The 17,229-nt window shown below is 41.3% G+C and overlaps 1 protein-coding gene across 2 annotated transcripts in view; it reads right to left on the bottom strand.

Annotated features, from left to right (window-relative positions):
• The window catches only part of LOC140197969 (protein mono-ADP-ribosyltransferase PARP14-like), a 104,581-nt gene that overhangs the window by 45,175 nt on the left and 42,177 nt on the right, over nucleotides 1-17,229 (bottom strand). For both annotated transcript variants that reach the window (XM_072258657.1, XM_072258658.1), the window contains 7 exons: nucleotides 16,771-16,902; nucleotides 14,591-14,653; nucleotides 13,224-13,400; nucleotides 12,958-13,115; nucleotides 8,612-8,642; nucleotides 6,343-6,477; nucleotides 4,900-4,962 (listed from right to left, as the gene is read on the bottom strand). In XM_072258657.1, the coding sequence (XP_072114758.1) occupies nucleotides 4,900-4,962; nucleotides 6,343-6,477; nucleotides 8,612-8,642; nucleotides 12,958-13,115; nucleotides 13,224-13,400; nucleotides 14,591-14,653; nucleotides 16,771-16,902 (759 nt within the window). The remainder of the gene's footprint in view (nucleotides 1-4,899; nucleotides 4,963-6,342; nucleotides 6,478-8,611; nucleotides 8,643-12,957; nucleotides 13,116-13,223; nucleotides 13,401-14,590; nucleotides 14,654-16,770; nucleotides 16,903-17,229) is intronic.

The following is a 17,229-nucleotide window of genomic DNA, read 5'->3' as shown; positions in this document are numbered from 1 at the left end:
AATCCCCTACCACCACAACTTTATGTTTCCTGCAGTTGCCTGCTATCTCTCTGCAGATTTGCTCTTCCAAGTCTCGTTGACTATTGGGTGGTCTGTAATACAATCCCACTAATGTGGCCATACCTTTCCTGTTTCTCAGCTCCACCCATAAGGACTCAGTAGACAAGCCCTCTAATCTGTCCTGCCTGAGCACTGCTGTAATATTTTCCCTAACAAGCAATGCTACTCCCCCACCTTTCATTCCTCTGCCTCGATCACATCTGAAACATCGGAACCCTGGAATATTAAGCTGCCAGTCCTGCCCCTCCTGTAGCCAAGTTTCACTAATTGCTACAACATCATAATTCCACTTGTCAATCCACGCCCTCAACTCATCCGCCTTCCCCGCAATACTCCTAGCATTGAAATATATACACCTCAGAAGATTTTTACCACCACTCACAACCTTTCTATTAGCGGATTTGCTTAAACTCTCAACATAATTTATTTTCACCCCAGCCACACTGTCAGCTCTGGCACTCTGGTTCCCATCGCCCTGCAAATCTAGTTTAAAGCCTCCCCAACAGCACTAACAAACCTCCCTGAAAGGATATTGGTCCCCCTGTGGTTCAAGTGTAACCCGTCTCTCTTGTACAGGTCCCACCTGACCCAGGAGAGGTCCCAATGATCCTGAAATCTGAAACCCTGCCCCCTACACCAGTTCCTCAGCCACTTGTTCTTCCTCCAGAGCATCCTATTCCTACCCTCACTGGCACCTAGCACAGGTAGCAATCCTGAGATTACCACCCTTGAGGTCCTGCTTTTCAACTTCCTACCAAGCTCTCTATACTCACTGTCCAGGACCTCTTCACTCTTCCTTGCTATGTCATTGGTACCGATGTGCACCACGACACCTGGCTGATCACCCTCCCACTTCAGAATGTCATGCAATCGATCAGAGACATCCTTGATCCTGGCACCTGGAGGCAACAAACCATCCTGGATTCTCTGTCACGACCACAGAACCTTCTATCTGCACCTCTAACTATCGAGTCCCCGATCACTACCGCTCTCCTCTTTCTCCCCCCTCCCTTCTGCACTGCAGAGCCAGACTCAGTGCCAGAGATCCGGCTACTGCCGCTAGTCCCAGGTAAGTCACCCCCCCCCCCAACAGTATCCAATGCAGTATACTTGTTGTTGAGGTGAATGGCCACAGGGGAACCCTGCTCTGCCTGCCCTTTCCTCTTCCCTCGCCTGACAGTGACCCAATTTCCTGTCCTCTGCTCCTTTGGCGTAACTACCTCCCTGTAGCTACGATCTATGATCTCCTCATTCTCCCGAATGATCCGCAGGTCATCCAGTTCCTGCTCCAGTTCCCTAACGCGGTTTGTCAGGAGCTGTAGCTGGATGCACTTCTTGCAGACTTGGAGATGCTGCATTTAATTCCCTCATCTAAGTCATTAATATATATTGTAAACAATTGGGGTCCCAGCACTGAGCCTTGCGGTACCCCACTAGTCACTGCCTGCCATTCTGAAAAGGTCCCATTTATTCCCACTCTTTGCTTCCTGTCTGCCAACCAATTCTCTATCCACATCAATACCTTACCCCCAATACAGTGTGCTTTAAGTTTGCACACTAATCTCCTGTGTGGATCTTGTCAAAAGTCTTTTGAAAATCCAAATATACCACATCCACTGGTTCTCCCCTATCCACTCTACTAGTTACATCCTCAAAAAATTCTATGAGATTCGTCAGACATGATTTTTCCTTTCACAAATCCATGCTGACTTTGTCCGATGATTTCACTGCTTTCCAAATGTGCTGTTATCACATCTTTGATAACTGACTCTAGCATTTTCCCCACCACCGATGTTAGGCTAACTGGTCTATAATTCCCTGGTTTTTCTCTCCCTCCTTTTTCAAAAAGCAGGGTTATATTAGCCACCCTCCAATCCTCAGGAACTAGTCCAGAATCTAAAGAGTTTTGAAAAATTATAACTAATGCATCCACTATTTCTTGGGCTACTTCCTTAAGCACTCTGGGATGCAGACCATCTGGCCCTGGGGATTTATCCGCCTTTAATTCCTTCAACTTACCTAACACCACTTCCCTACTAACATGTATTTCCCTCAGTTCCTCCATATCACTGGACCCTCTGTCCCCTACTACTTCCAGAAGATTATTTATGTCCTCCTTAGGGAAGACAGAACCAAAGTAGTTATTCAATTGGTCTGCCTTATCCTTGCTCCCCATAATCAATTCACCTGTTTCTGTCTGTAGGGGACCTACATTTGTCTTAACCAATCTTTTTTCTTTTCACATATCTATAAAAGCTTTTACAGTCAGTTTTTATGTTCCCTGCCAGTTTTCTCTCATAATCTTTTTTCCCTTTCCTAATTAAGCCCTTTGTCTTCCTCTGCTGGACTCTGAATTTCTCCCAGTCCTCAGGTGAGCTGCTTTTTCTGGCTAATTTGTATGTTTCTTCTTTGGAATTGATACTATCCCTAATTTCCCTTGTCAGCCCCGGGTGCACTACCTTCCCTGATTTATTCTTTTGCCAAACTGTGATGAACAATTGTTGTAGTTCATCCATGCGATCTTTAAATGCTTGCCATTGCATATCCACCGTCAACCCTTCAAGTATCATTTGCCAGTCTATCTTCGCTAATTCACGTCTCATACCTTCAAAGTTACCCTTCTTTAAGTTCAGAACCTTTGTTTCTGAATTAACTATGTCACTCTCCATCTTAATGAAGAATTCCACCATATTATGGTCACTCTTACCCAAGGGGCCTCTCACGACAAGATTGCTAATTAACCCCTCCTCATTGCTCAATACCCAGTCTAGAATGGCCTGCTCTCTAGTTGGTTCCTCGACATGTTGGTTCAAAAAACCATCCCGCATACATTCCAAGAAATCCTCTTCCTCAGCACCCTTACCAATTTGGTTCACCCAATCTATATGTAGATTGAAGTCACCCATTATAACTGCTGTTCCTTTATTGCACACATTTCTAATTTCCTGTTTAATGCTATCCCCAACCTCACTACTACTGTTAGGTGGCCTGTACACAACTCCCACCCGCGTTTTCTGCCCCTTAGTGTTATGCAGCTCTACCCATATCGATTCCACATCCTCCCGGCTAATGTCTTTCCTTTCTATTGCGTTAATCTCCTCTCTAACCAGCAATGCTACCCCACCTCCTTTTCTTTCATGTCTATCCCTCCTGAATATTGAACATCCCTGAATGTTGAGCTCCCATCCTTGGTCACCCTGGAGCCATGTCTCTGTGATCCCAACTATATCATATTCATTAATAACAATCTGCACTTTTAATTCATCCATCTTGTTACGAATGCTCCTTGCATTGACACCCAAAGCCTTCAGGCTTGCTTTTACAACACTCTTAGCCCTTATACAATTATGTTGAAAAGTGGCCCTTTTTGATTTTTGCCCTGGATTTGCCGGCATGCCACTTTTACTTTTCACCTTACTACTTTTTGCCTCTATCCTCATTTTACACCCCTCTGTCTCTCTGCACTTGTTCCCATCCCCCTATTGTGAACTAATCTCCTCTCTCCTAGTCTCTTTAATTTGATTCCCACCCCCCCCCAACCATTCTAATTTAAAGTCACCTCAGTAGCCCTCGCAATTCTCCGTGTAACCCGTCTTTTTTATACAGGTCACACCTGCGCCAAAAGAGGTCCCAGTGATCCAAAAAATTGAATCCCTGCCCCCTGCTCCAATCCCTCAGCCACGCATTTATCCTCCACATCATTGCATTCCTACTCTCATTGTCGTGTAGCACAGGCAGTAATCCCAAGATTATTATCTTTGTGGTCCTTTTTCTCAACTCCCTTCCTAACTCCCTATATTCTCCTTTCAGGACCTCTTCCCTTTTCCTACCTATGTCATTGGTACCTATATGTACCACGACCTCTGGCTCCTCACCCTCCCACTTCAGGATATCTTGGACGCGATCAGAAATATCAGAAATGGAGGGAGTTCGGGTGGAAAAACTTGATAAGATATTTTATTACACCCTCTCAGAAATCCCATTATGATAGTAACCTCCCTATTTGCTGGAGAAATTGTGGAAGTCAAAATGCAAACCATTATCATATTTTCTGGGAATGCCCTGTTATCAAAGACTAGTGGAGTGGAATGCACAATGCCCTACAAGACATCTTTAAATGTGAAATACCCCTAGAAAGTAAGACCATATATTTTGGGTATATACCTCAAGAATGGTTGAAAAGAGACTAATATTTAATGAATATACTGCTGGTGGCTGGTAAAAAGATCCTTACCAGGAAATGGTTATCACAGGAGAGCCCAACTTTAAATGTATGTATGGAAATTACAATGGACATTTACAAAATGGAGAAGATAACAGCATCTGTTAATCATAAGTTGGAACAATTTGATTCATACTGGGAAAAATGGTTTAACTACATAACACCTCATATGCCTGATTTTATTCTCACAAGTCAATGAATATGTTGGAAAAAAAGAGATCACTCCCCACTTTGTACATTGTTTTCTTCTTTTGATTGTTCTTTCTTTCCTCTCCTTTCTATGTGTATACCTCAGATAAATATTATGTGGAGATTTGAGACAAATGTGACTATATGATATATATGTACAGTGTCTAAAATATATTTTATGGAAATGTTTGTTTGATGATGAACTTCAATAAAAAATAAATTACAAAGAAAAAGAAACTTTGAAGACATTTGCACAGTACTGTATTTGTTCCTCCATGTGGCTACTGGCAAATCCAATAGAATATTTGTACCTCTTTATTAAGATAAATCTCTGAAATTTTAGATGCTGCTAATTTACAATATTCACAAATCACTTGTTTCCTGGATATTTTGTTTTAATGTAATGGTTACGTACATCTGTAACTTACCCAAGTTCTTGCATTCATCAGTGACAGTCTGGCCACCTTTTGCTAATATTGCTTTAGAGACACCTGAAAAAACAAACAGTTTTTGAATGGCTAATTTATTTTCAGTCAGGGAAAATTACATCACTTAGCTTCCTATAAACTGGAGATTCTACAGATGCTGGAAATCTTGACCAGCTCAAATGAAAAGTCTCAAACCAAAGCATCAATTGTTTATTCCCCTCCATCGATGAGGCTTGATTTGCTGATTTCTCCAGCATTTTGTGTGTTACTAAGCTTACAATCATTAACAAAAACGTACGGCCCTTTCATTTTTATGTTACCACTGAAGATACAGCGAAACTTCCAATAATTTAGTTTGTGCATAAATTGTGTGGTGTCAGACTTTGCTGAACTATTGAATGTTATTTCTATTTGTAGCCCAGTACGCTTAATTAACTTTACTTTGTTAGATATTGCAGTTATAGTAATATTTCTAGTGAGAAGGAAGTGAAGAATTCAAGCTGGAGTGAGTCAAAATGAAGTGCAGAAACCGGAATTGCAGTGATCAGAAAGGAAATGCAGGAATCCTGCTCTTTATTCTTCTTTTAGTTATTTATTGAGATACAGCGTGGAATAGGCCCTTCTAGCCTTCAAACTGCGCTGTCCAGCAGCCCGATTTCATTTGCTCGTTATGTGCCATGCTGTATGATGTGGTCTTGACCAAAATTGTTCTTGGCAAATTTTTCTATAGAAGTGGTTCACCATTGACTTCTCCTGATCAGTGTCTTCACAAGACTGCTGACTCCAACCATTATCAATACTCTACAGAGATTGTTTGCCTGGTGTCAGTGGTCGCTTAATCAGGACTTGTGTTATGCACCAGCTGCTTGTACGACCATCCAGCACCTACTCCCATGGCTTCACGTGACCTTGAATCTTGATCGGGGGGGTGGGTGGGTGAGGGCAATCGGCTTAGCAGGTGCTAAGCCTTGTACCTTGTCCAAGGGTCACCTACAGGCTAGTGGAGAGGAGGAGCGCCTTACATCTCCTTTGGTAGAGACTTATCTCTACCCCGCCACACAAGCAGTTAAGCCAGCTTGTTCTTTCCTACAAGGACATTTCCAATTCCCACTCAGAATACAGTCACAACTTTTGACACATGAAATTGTAATGAAGTCGTGTATTAAAACAGCCATTGCCTCAAACTGAATGGACATGTTCTGATTAATTTGCAAGACCTAAAATATCCAATTCTCTTTTCTTTTCCTTTTTTTTAAATTGTTCAAGCTTCTTCAGATCCTGGAGCCTTGATAAAAGATTACAGACTCTTAATTCCAGGTGTTATATGCCTGACTAACTCACTACATCTGCCATTTTACAGGAATATTTTATCATAAATGTTCAAAATCAAATAAATTAAATCCCTGTACACGTAATGTTGAACACAAACAAAGGTTTGCTTACCGGAATTGAGATTCAGTGTAGTATTTGTGGAATTTACTATTGCGTCGACATTTTCTTGCGTTATATCCCCTGCCTTTACCTCTACAATAGTGTTTTGGATTTTCAGCTGTGTAGGTAACAGGTTTTTTTGTTGAACTGTGAATAGACAAGTAATTTATATTTAATAAAGGCTGGTAACATCATGAAGAATTTTACCCACCCTGCTCACAGACTGTTTTTCCTGCCCTCAGCAGGGTGGAGGCTACATAGCATCCACGCCAGGATCACCAGACCTAAATACAGTTACTTTCCCCAAGCAGTAATGCTGATCGACAGCTCCACCCACTAACCCACCACCCCACCATGCCCCCCAGCACCAGTACTTATCACTTCCTGTCAGAATCACCTTTTGTACAGATAAGTCCTGTGTCTGTTGCAATTTTATGGACATACAATGTATATAAGTTATGTACTTATATTTATTGTGTTTTTATTTATTATTGTGAACTTTAATTTATTTAAGAGCTGGGACTGATGGACTGAAAAGGCAGGGTGTTGAGACCAGAGGCGAGGGCTGGGCTGATTCTGCTTGCTGCTCCGTTTTTCACTGCACTGAGACGGAGACTGAGGCCTGCTCTGGGCTTCGCGACGTTTTCTTCCGCCGTGTGATGAACTGAGGCTGGGGCTGCTCTGGGCTTCGCGATGTTTTGTTCCGCCGTATGATGAACTGAGGCTGGGGCTGCTCTGGGCTTCGTGACGTTTTCTTCCGCCTTGTGATGAACTGAGGCTGGGGCTGCTCTGGGCTTCACGACGTTTTCTTCCGCCGTATGATGAACTGAGGCTGGGGCTGCTCTGGGCTTCCCGACGTTTTCTTCCGCCGTATGATGAACTGAGGCTGGGGCTGCTCTGGGCTTCGCGACGCTTTGTTCCGCCGTGTGATGAACTGAGGCTGGGGCTGCTCTGGGCTTCGCGACATTTTGTTCCGCCGTATGATGAACTGAGGCTGGGGCTGCTCTGGGCTTCCCGACGTTTTGTTCTGCCGTATGATGAACTGAGGCTGGGGCTGCTCTGGGCTTCGCGACGTTTTCTTCCGCCGTATGATGAACTGAGGCTGGGGCTGCTCTGGGCTTCGCGACGCTTTGTTCCGCCGTATGATGAACTGAGGCTGGGGCTGCTCTGGGCTTCGCGACGCTTTGTTCTGCCGTGTGATGAACTGAGGCTGGGGCTGCTCTGGGCTTCGCGATGTTTTGTTCCGCCGTGTGATGAACTGAGGCTGGGGCTGCTCTGGGCTTCCCGACGTTTTGTTCTGCCGTATGATGAACTGAGGCTGGGGCTGCTCTGGGCTTCGCGACATTTTCTTCCGCCGTATGATGAACTGAGGCTGGGGCTGCTCTGGGCTTCGCGACGCTTTGTTCCGCCGTATGATGAACTGAGGCTGGGGCTGCTCTGGGCTTCGCGACGCTTTGTTCCGCCGTGTGATGAACTGAGGCTGGGGCTGCTCTGGGCTTCGCGACGCTTTGTTCCGCCGTGTGATGAACTGAGGCTGGGGCTGCTCTGGGCTTCGCGACGCTTTGTTCCGCCGTGTGATGAACTGAGGCTGGGGCTGCTCTGGGCTTTGCGATGTTTTGTTCCGCCGTGTGATGAACTGAGGCTGGGGCTGCTGGCCTGCTCCGGCTGGTTCAGGTTTCGTGTCGATGAACTCACTTTTGTTCTGAATGCTATTTGCTTACTTTTATTGCTTGCACCACTTATAAGTACAGACAGTGTATTTCAGTAACTATGCAAAGGATGTGGCTACTGGTGGCCCATCAAAGGTTTATAAATGCTGCTGTACAAGTAGAAGGGGTCTTTTGTGTCTGCCTCCATGTGATAAGTTTTTAAAATTTCACTGGCCTAACCAGATCCAAGTTGGTCACACTTTTGCAGTTTACAAATTATCAAGGTTTTGTCATAACAATGGGAATTTAGATTAAGAACAACCATGTATCAAAAATTACATGCCCAAGTCAACAGAGGTTCTGTACACGTGTGAAAAATGCAGTTGCAAATTGATCTGTAGTCTTACAGTCCTGTGGACTGGGTCATACTTATTGTTAGTAAAGATCGCTTCATAAGAAATATGTTAAAGTTCACATAGCTGGCATTTTATGAATCATACCATGTGTACATATTTCAACAAAATTTACAGAAAATATTGTAAAGCCTAAAATGTAACATATTTATAGAATTCGGAGATTAGATACACATTTCTAGAATAACTAAATCTTGTTAGCATGGAATTAGTGATTACCTGATGAATTCACGGTGACTGGAGCCGTAGCCTGAGATGTTCAGATGAGAAAAAAAAAGTTTTAATTTAGTATCATGTCTTGATCTGATGAATAAAGCAGAAATATTTAAAGCCCACTGTTGTATAATATTGAAATAACTCATTAGATATATTCAGCACGAGAAAGTCCACAGATACTGGAAATTCAGAGCAACACACACAAAATGCTGGAGGAACCCAGGTCAGGCAGCATCTATGGAAATGAATAAACAGTCAACTTTTCAGGCTGAGACCCTTCTTAAGGACTGAGATATATTAATTTTTTGAGATGTTAAGAACTCTAACAGAGACTGAAAACTATTTTGGATGAATGAACAATTTTATCCAAGTGAAAATGTAGCCACTAAAATTTTAAGCATCAGTTACTCCACCACAATAAGTTATTTCCAGTCAAAAAAATTGTAAAGTAAAATAGGCTTTATACACCCCGATGTATAATTGATGTCTTATTCTCTACTTTGATTCTGGTCTTCAGCTAGTTATTAAAATACATGGATATTAAAGAGGATTATACCTCCAGTGAGAAAATAAGCTAACATTCTGATAATATCTATCTGAATCAGAAGATTTAGGGTGTAACAGTGACAGATTTATCTTTTATACGATTTATGTTTCGGCCTGTGCTTTATAAACAGAATATTAGCTGAAATAATGAATACAGCAGAAAATTACTAGCACTCAAGAGAGACCATACTCCCTGCCAAAGGTGTAAAGTATGTTTAAAATACAACATAAAACCGAAGTCAAGACAGTCAATGTCTGACTGTCGGAATGGGCCTCAAATTTGCATTTACAGGTTAGGTATAACATTGCAATCTATTTCGCAGTTTAAATTTAGAAAGCCCACTCTTCTTCTTATGCCTCAGATATAAAAGTGAATGGAGTGTAAAATCAGGACTCTGGAGTTTCAATCAGTTCACCTATTCAACATGTGTTGTGTACTGGAGGTATTACCAACATGAAACACATCTGTGTGAGGGCAAATCCAAAGTCATGGCTTCCTCCTGCGGCCTGTGCACGGCTGAGGGATCGTGATGCTTCCTATAGATCAGGAAACGTGTAGCTCTCAGGGAAGCAAGAACTGTCAGAATACTATATTTAATTTATGCACTTCACTTTGTTTATCTACTGTATGTGTAATTCATTTGTAGATTTAATTCTTACTTCCCTAAGTTACTGTGTGTAATGTGTACTACAGTGCTTTACACCCTAGTCTGGAAAAATGTTGTCTTCTTTGGTAGTATATATGTATATAAGTTAAATGACAATAAACTTGACTTGACTTCGTCTTTTAAAGATTAGAGCAACAGCATGAAATAAAGAGAAGTGGGCCTTATAGTCTCTGCTCAAGATCCAGAGGGATTGGCAGCACAGAGAATAAGTCTAGTTCAAGTAAGTAATCTTACAGTCTGGTTATGAATGTCATTTTCAAGTTTGAAGGTAATTTTAACCATTTGCTTTCAACTGGTAGCTCTTGGTGGTGTAGTATTATTATTGTGCTCTTTTTCTTAATTGTGTTTTTGTTGTGCTGTATCCGACCTGGAGTAACAATTGCTTCGTGCTCCTTTACAACTATGTACTGGAAATGACATTAAACACTCTTGAACCTTGAGTAGGATTGGTTGGAAGTCTAGGTTTGTATTTGCAGGTGCAGATACCCATCAAGGGTCGAGTCTGCACTGAAAATTAATTCTCTAAATATCTCAAACTGAATTAATATATCTATGTCACAAGAGAAAATCTGCAGATGCTGGAAATCTGAGCAACACACACAAAATGCTGGGGGATCTCGGCAGGCTAGGCAGCATTTATGGTAAAGAGTACAGTTGACGTTTCGGGCCGAAACCCTTATCTATATTAATTTTCTTTGAAATTTTCAGAATTCTGAAATATATAAATCTGAGATTGCAGGTCGTTTGAAATGACCCAGCAATTTCTTACCTCAAGTTGTGTGCACTTTAAATATATTCCCATCCTTTCCCTTTCCCATTTTGCATTGTCAAAATGAATTGAGGTAGAATTTCAGGATTAAATTTAGTCATAACTTCAATAAATAAAATACTGAAAAGGTTCAAAGAAGTTTTCATATCAAGTGATGTGTGCAGTGTCCTGGAAACAACATTTACAAAAAATTACACAACTAGGGGCGCAGAATTACACAGCTCATACAACCCATCAAATCTCCTCTGCCATTCAGTAAGATCATGACTGATCTCTTGGCTCTTCACTATGTTCCTGCACTATCCCAAATCCATTAATTCCATCAATGCCCAAAATCTATCGATTTCTTTTGTGTGCCTGTCAGTAAATAATTCCAAAAACTCAGTGCACTCTAGGTGAAGAAAATCCATGCACAAGGAACGACCTGCTGTTTGGACCATTTAAGTACTGGGTTAGATTGAAAAGGTCAGTGTGTCGGAGCCAGAAGGGAGGGATGGGCTCGTTCAGCTCACTGCTCCATGAGATTTACTCATCCCTTTGCTGAACTGAGGCTGTGGCCTGCAACTAACGGGCTTCTGAAACGGCTGCAGTGATGTGACTGGCTTCTAGTCTGTGGGTTCACTTTTCTGAACTTCAGTTCTGAATGCTATTTGCTTACATTTATTGTTTGCATGATCTGTTTTTTCCCTCTGCACACTGGGCGTCTGATGGTCTTTTTTTGAAAAAAAAAAAGGTTCTATAGGGTTTCTTTTGTAGCCCCCTGGTAAGCCTCAGGCTCACTCAGCTCCCTTTCGTCTAGGGGGAGCAGCCTTCGGCCCACCAAACTGGGTAATCAAGTTTATGTGGATGCTGTGTGATGTACCCCACCTCGCCAAATAACAGACAATACACCATATACGATTAAATGATTACAATTTATAGATCTACTGGAATTATGTAATTAATCGAGATAAAATATAAAAGTAAAAGGCGCCAAACTTATCAAAGTTCAACTACTTTGTGCACAACCCTTGAAGCTCAATTAACAGAGTCTTCTTTCCACCATTCGATCCTCTCCGACCTCCTCGACCCGCCGCCTGGGACCAACCACGGTAGTCAACCAGACGCTCCACACGAGTCTGTCCTCGCCTCCTCTCCTCGCCAAAGGCCCTGGGCCTCAGACTCCCGCTCGGGGTCCATTCCGTCGCCCAGTTTACAGCATCGCGTCTCCTCCCTCTGTCCCCATCGCACCTTCTGCCCCAAAGCCCATGAAAACAATAGCTTACAGACACGCAAGAAAGAATAACATCTATCCCAATTGGTTAGCAAATGAATACAATTCTCGTTATCAGTAATTATAATCCAAACAAGCTGCTAGAGAGAACCACTGTCTCAGCAGTTAACATAACAAAGAAACCATTTTTATTAGCCTTAGCAGTAACATAAAAGAAGAAATCCTTTACACTTTGCTTTGTACCTGCCTGAAAGCAGATGAATCTCAAAGTTGTATAATGTTTGTATACTTTGATAATAAATGTACTTTGAACGACAAACCTTCTATTTTGAGTCAACATTACACCAACCAATTACATCCCTGTATCTACCTGTAAACACCTGCTGGAATTTTATATATTACCTAAGACCACTCTTTGTTTAAGCCTGTTTAACCTCTCTTCATATACTAAATCCATCATCACATAAATTCACCAGGTGCATTTCCATTGCTGTCTACCTATCTATTTTTCAAAGGAATGCAGGAAAGTTGTATCAGTCTAATCAATCATAAATTGCACAAACCAGGCTTGTAATCACTGGCTTATGAATTTTATGAAGTAATATGATTGAGACTCTTGGGAATTTCAACAGAATTGAATAGATCTACAGAGGAAAAACCTTTCGGTTGATGGGGATGTCAAGGATATATCTTCAACATCAATGCCAGTTAACTCACATATTTGAAATGTGGAACATTACCCCACCAAAAACAGAAGCTGACAGTTCAATTAATAATGTTAATTTTGGTATCAGCAGCTTTTTGCTTTCCATGTGTACTATAGAGAACATTAGGAATGTCGACTGTTGGTTCATTTTCATAGATGCTGCCTGACATGCTGAGGTCCTCCCACATTTTGTGTGTGTTGCTCTGGATTTCCAACATCTGCAGAATCTCTTGTGTTTATTATTAGGTCTCAGATCTGCATTGATCTCACCAAGTAGTGGCAGAAACATTATGTGGTGACTACTGCTGTCCTAAGCTGCTGAAAAAACAAAAGTACGGCGTGGAATCATTATGTAATTGGTTCTTCTTTTCTAAAAAAATATCTGGTGAAAACTGAAATTTTGCATGAGCCAGCACTTACCATTGCACTTGCAGTGGAGTTACATACCTTTTTATTGAAAAAATCAGCAAAATAATCATATATGTGTGGTTCAAAGGCAACGATGGAAATGGTTTTCATGTTAGATGATGTGACATTCAAGAAATAATCCTCCAGTCCTCTGAATGTTGCGTTGATAGCATCTTCAGCAGTGACCCCTCCTTTACCTGAATGAAATCCAAGCAGATAATAATGAACCTCAGAAGAACCATGTCAGGGAAAATATCAAGTCACAGAACCAACTGACAAAACTGCTCAAAAGGGGAGGACTTTACCTGTCCCCATGGCTGGGAATGCAACAGTGGTGACATTCAGCTTTTCACATTCCTGAAGGACCTTGCTTACAGATGCAGTGATGATAGCTGGTTTCACTGCACGTATCACATGCACAATATATTGGCACCGAAGTTGGCCACTGCTGGTCACTACAATACTCCCATCTGGTTGAGAACCTAAGAATGGAATTGAAGAATTTCACTGTGACTAAACTATATATACAGCATTGCTCAGATACACTTGATTCAGGTGGCTAATTAAATGCTAGCAACTAAAGGTGACTGTCTCTTACATATTTATTTATTGAGATTCAATGTGGAATAGGCCCCTTGAGCTGCACCGTTCAGCAACCCCTGATTTAACCCTAGCCTAGTCATGAAATTATCCACGGCTGTGTCAAAAGCCTCATGGCTGAAGGGCAGCGTAGCGACTACTAAAATGCTATTACAGTACCAGTGACCCAGGTTCAATTCCAGGTCTACAAGGAGTTTGTACGTTCTTCCCATGGGTTTTCTCCCAAGTGCTCCAGTTTCCTCCCACATTCCGAAGACCTACGGGTTAGTAGGTTAATTGGTCATATGGGTGTAATTGGGCACGGGCCCATTACTGAACTGTATCTCTAAGTAAAGAAATAAATAAATTCCTTCTGGTCTGAGGAGTTGCCTTCACTGCTATTCTCCATACCTTGTTAATATTATGGGAGGACAGGATTCAAAACCTCCTTAAGAGAAGTGCAACATCCTCATTGACTCCTGGGAATCTCTTGGAAAAGACACAGCATGCTATTGAAAACCTCAAGTCCATTTATCAGGAGCACACAGAAACTGAGGAGCGAGGATGCACACTACCGTGTTCAAGACAAATTGACTTTAAAGATTTTTGACTCCTGGCCAATATAGAATAGAATCCACTTCATCCCAGGAACCAAAGAACCTGTAAGTAATTTGAAGGAGCATCTGGGACACCCATGAATTCATTTCACCCGGAAATAATCTCATCCAACTGATAGAGCTTTAGGCAGAATTAACCAGCTACCTGCAATCTTCCATTAATGCCATTCTGTTAAGTAACCACCTTTTGAAGAGTAAATCAAATATTTCAATACAGGGCCAACAGATATTTGAGCTGTATCATCTTTCCTCATATCTCTTTTTGAACTAGAAAAGTTTCTTATGAACTGACAGCTTCCATTTCTGTCTCCAGTCTATCCCCACCCAATCTACCTCCATATTCTGTCTGACCAATATTCATTGTCATCTTTCCCCTGACTGATAAAGAGAGAATTTTTTCCACAGTGAGAGGCTCTATACATTTTGATCTTCAAGGAATATTTGCTAGAAACGCGTAACATTGAAATGATCAGTACCTTGAGCAGCACATTCCGCCTGTACAGAACTACCTGCAGCTTTTAGTATTGCACCAGAGACACCTGCGGTTAATGAAAGAATGAAATAAGACCTTTGTTACTGAGTAAATCATACTGGATTAATTTTGGTTGTTTTATGGTTCAGACACTCCAAATAATTTCAGACACAGAACCAATATTTTTGTAGTGGTTCTAAGGTAGGATTTTAACAATTATAATATATAACCAATGAAAAGGAGCTGGCCGGTGGTGTAGTGGCATCAGCCCTACCGGACTTTGAGGTGAGTAGGTATACAAAATGATGAGGGGTATAGATAGGGTAAATGCAAGCAGACTCTTTCCACTGAGGTTGGGTCGGACTACAACCAGAGGTCATGGGTTAAGAATGAAAGGCGAGAAGTTTAAGGGCAACATGAGGGGAAACTTCTTTATTCAGGGAGACATGAGAGTGTGGAACAAGCTGCCAGCACAAGTGGTGCATGCAAGCTCAATTTCAATGTTTTAGAGAAGTTTAGATAGGTACATGGATAGTAGGGATATGGAGGACTATGGTCCCGGTGCAGGTCTATGGGAGTAGGTAGCTTAAATGGCTTTTACATGGACTAGATGGATTGAAGGGCCTTTTCTGTGCCGTACTCTATGGGTGCGGGTTTGAATCTGATTGGCTCCTTACACGCTTTCCATCTGTGCTGGGTTGAGTATAGCTAGCAACTCAGCCTCATAAAAAACAGACAAAATGCTAAAGAAATGGAAAAGTCACTACCCAATGTGCCACAAGGCATGAAAAGGAACAACAACAATGAAAAGGACCTACACTTCGCTGCGGTAGCAAAGTGTGGCCGTGCAATTTTAGCCATGTTGGTGGACAACAATTGAATCTGAATTTGATATTAAGTTACAGGAGACTAGGCCAGGAACCTTAGGTAGTGCAATGCTTAAACACTTATGTCTTTGCTGAACAGTTTGAATGTGGCTTACAATGTTATGTGGCTTTTAGCACTGGTGTTCTTTTTAAGTAAAATAGTACTTCAAAATATAGTAGGGACTTCACACATTTGTAATTCACAACCTCTAGCAAACGTTACCCTTTTCTGCCTTTTGTTCCTTATTGTTGTAATTAAAGTTCATTTGTTCCTTATTGTTGTCATTAAAGTTCAAAGTCAATTTTGTTATCAAAGTACATATACATCACCAATTTTTTGGTGTGGCGGGCATATTCAGCAAATCTACAGTATAGTAATGAAAGATCAACCAGAGTACAGAAGACAATGAATTGCAAATGTAAACAAATACCAATAAGTAACGAGAACATGAGATAATGGGATAAAAGTCCTTAAAGTGAGGTCATTGGTTGTGAGAGCATTTCAATGTGTGAGTGTAGTTATCCCCTTCTATTCATGAGCTTGATGGTTGATGGGTAGTAACTGTTCCTGTAATTAAATAAGCAGTTTGTAACAATGCTATCTTTCCTACATCATCTTAGGCTGCAAATTACAAATATGCTTGTTATCAAATGCTTCTCAATATTTAGGAATTAACAATGAATAATAATTAGTTGATGATAATATTTAGCCATAGATGAGGAACTTAACTCCTCTGGGGTTAGTGAATGGGGTGGGGGCAATGGAAGTTTATCTGCATGATGGTTAATGGTAGATACTGAATTTGGGTCAATTATACACCCCCTTGATTTCCGTATCCATTGGGACTTTGGAGTTGTTGTTGAGTGGGCAGAATCCTGTGATATGGAAGAATCAAAACTTTCCCTTAAGAACATGCGTAACTTTTCAGCATCTGCAGATTTTCTCTTGCTTGTTTCAAATTCTCTCACTCTCCTAACCCCAAATGCTTATACAAAAGCTTATACAGTTTTTTAAATTGCATTTTTCTAATAGTTTGACTTAGCAGGAAAACCAGAACACCATCATCATGGACTCTGGTTAAAATAGCAGTCAGACTGTGAATTGTACTTTTAATAGCCACACCCAACGGTTTCTGATAACTACATCCTATCCACTGAGATGAACAGTTAAAAACCAGATTTTGTGATGAACTAGACCTTGGGGAGAAATGTTTCATGTGCAGCCAATTCCCAGTTAGGTTAAAATTATCCCACGTAACAGAAAGTTGATCACTTGGTTTAATATTACAATCCAGACGTTAATTGTTTTTCCACCTACCAGAAGCTAAATTTAAGTTCGTGTTTGTAGAATTCACTATGATGTCTGTTCTTTCTTGGGTGATATCACCCTTCTTCAGTTGTACTGTTATTCCACACATTTTTACTGTTGGGCCTGAGAGAAGTTTAGATACTGCAGAGAGAACAAAACATAGTTTAGTGAGTCATACAATTGTACAGCACAGAAAAAGGCTCTTTAAGCCTATTTTGTCAGTGCTATCTGTGATGCTTATCTGTACTAATCCCATCTGCCCACATTAGGCCATATCCCTCTATTCTAGGTGTTCCCAACCTGGTGTCCATGGCATGAGAAAGATTAGGAACACCTGCTCTATGCCTTTCCCATGCAAGGTGCAGAGGATAAGGGCTTACACAGGAATAAATACCTTTTCAAACAATGTAACTGTATCAGAAATAATGTGATACATGATTTCTATGGGTAACAAATTTATACATTTTT

This window comes from Mobula birostris, chromosome 5 (genome assembly GCF_030028105.1).
Source record: "Mobula birostris isolate sMobBir1 chromosome 5, sMobBir1.hap1, whole genome shotgun sequence".
NCBI lineage: Eukaryota > Metazoa > Chordata > Chondrichthyes > Myliobatiformes > Myliobatidae > Mobula > Mobula birostris.
The sequence above is the reverse complement of the archived record's forward strand: the minus strand, read 5'-3'. Positions and strand labels throughout refer to the sequence as shown.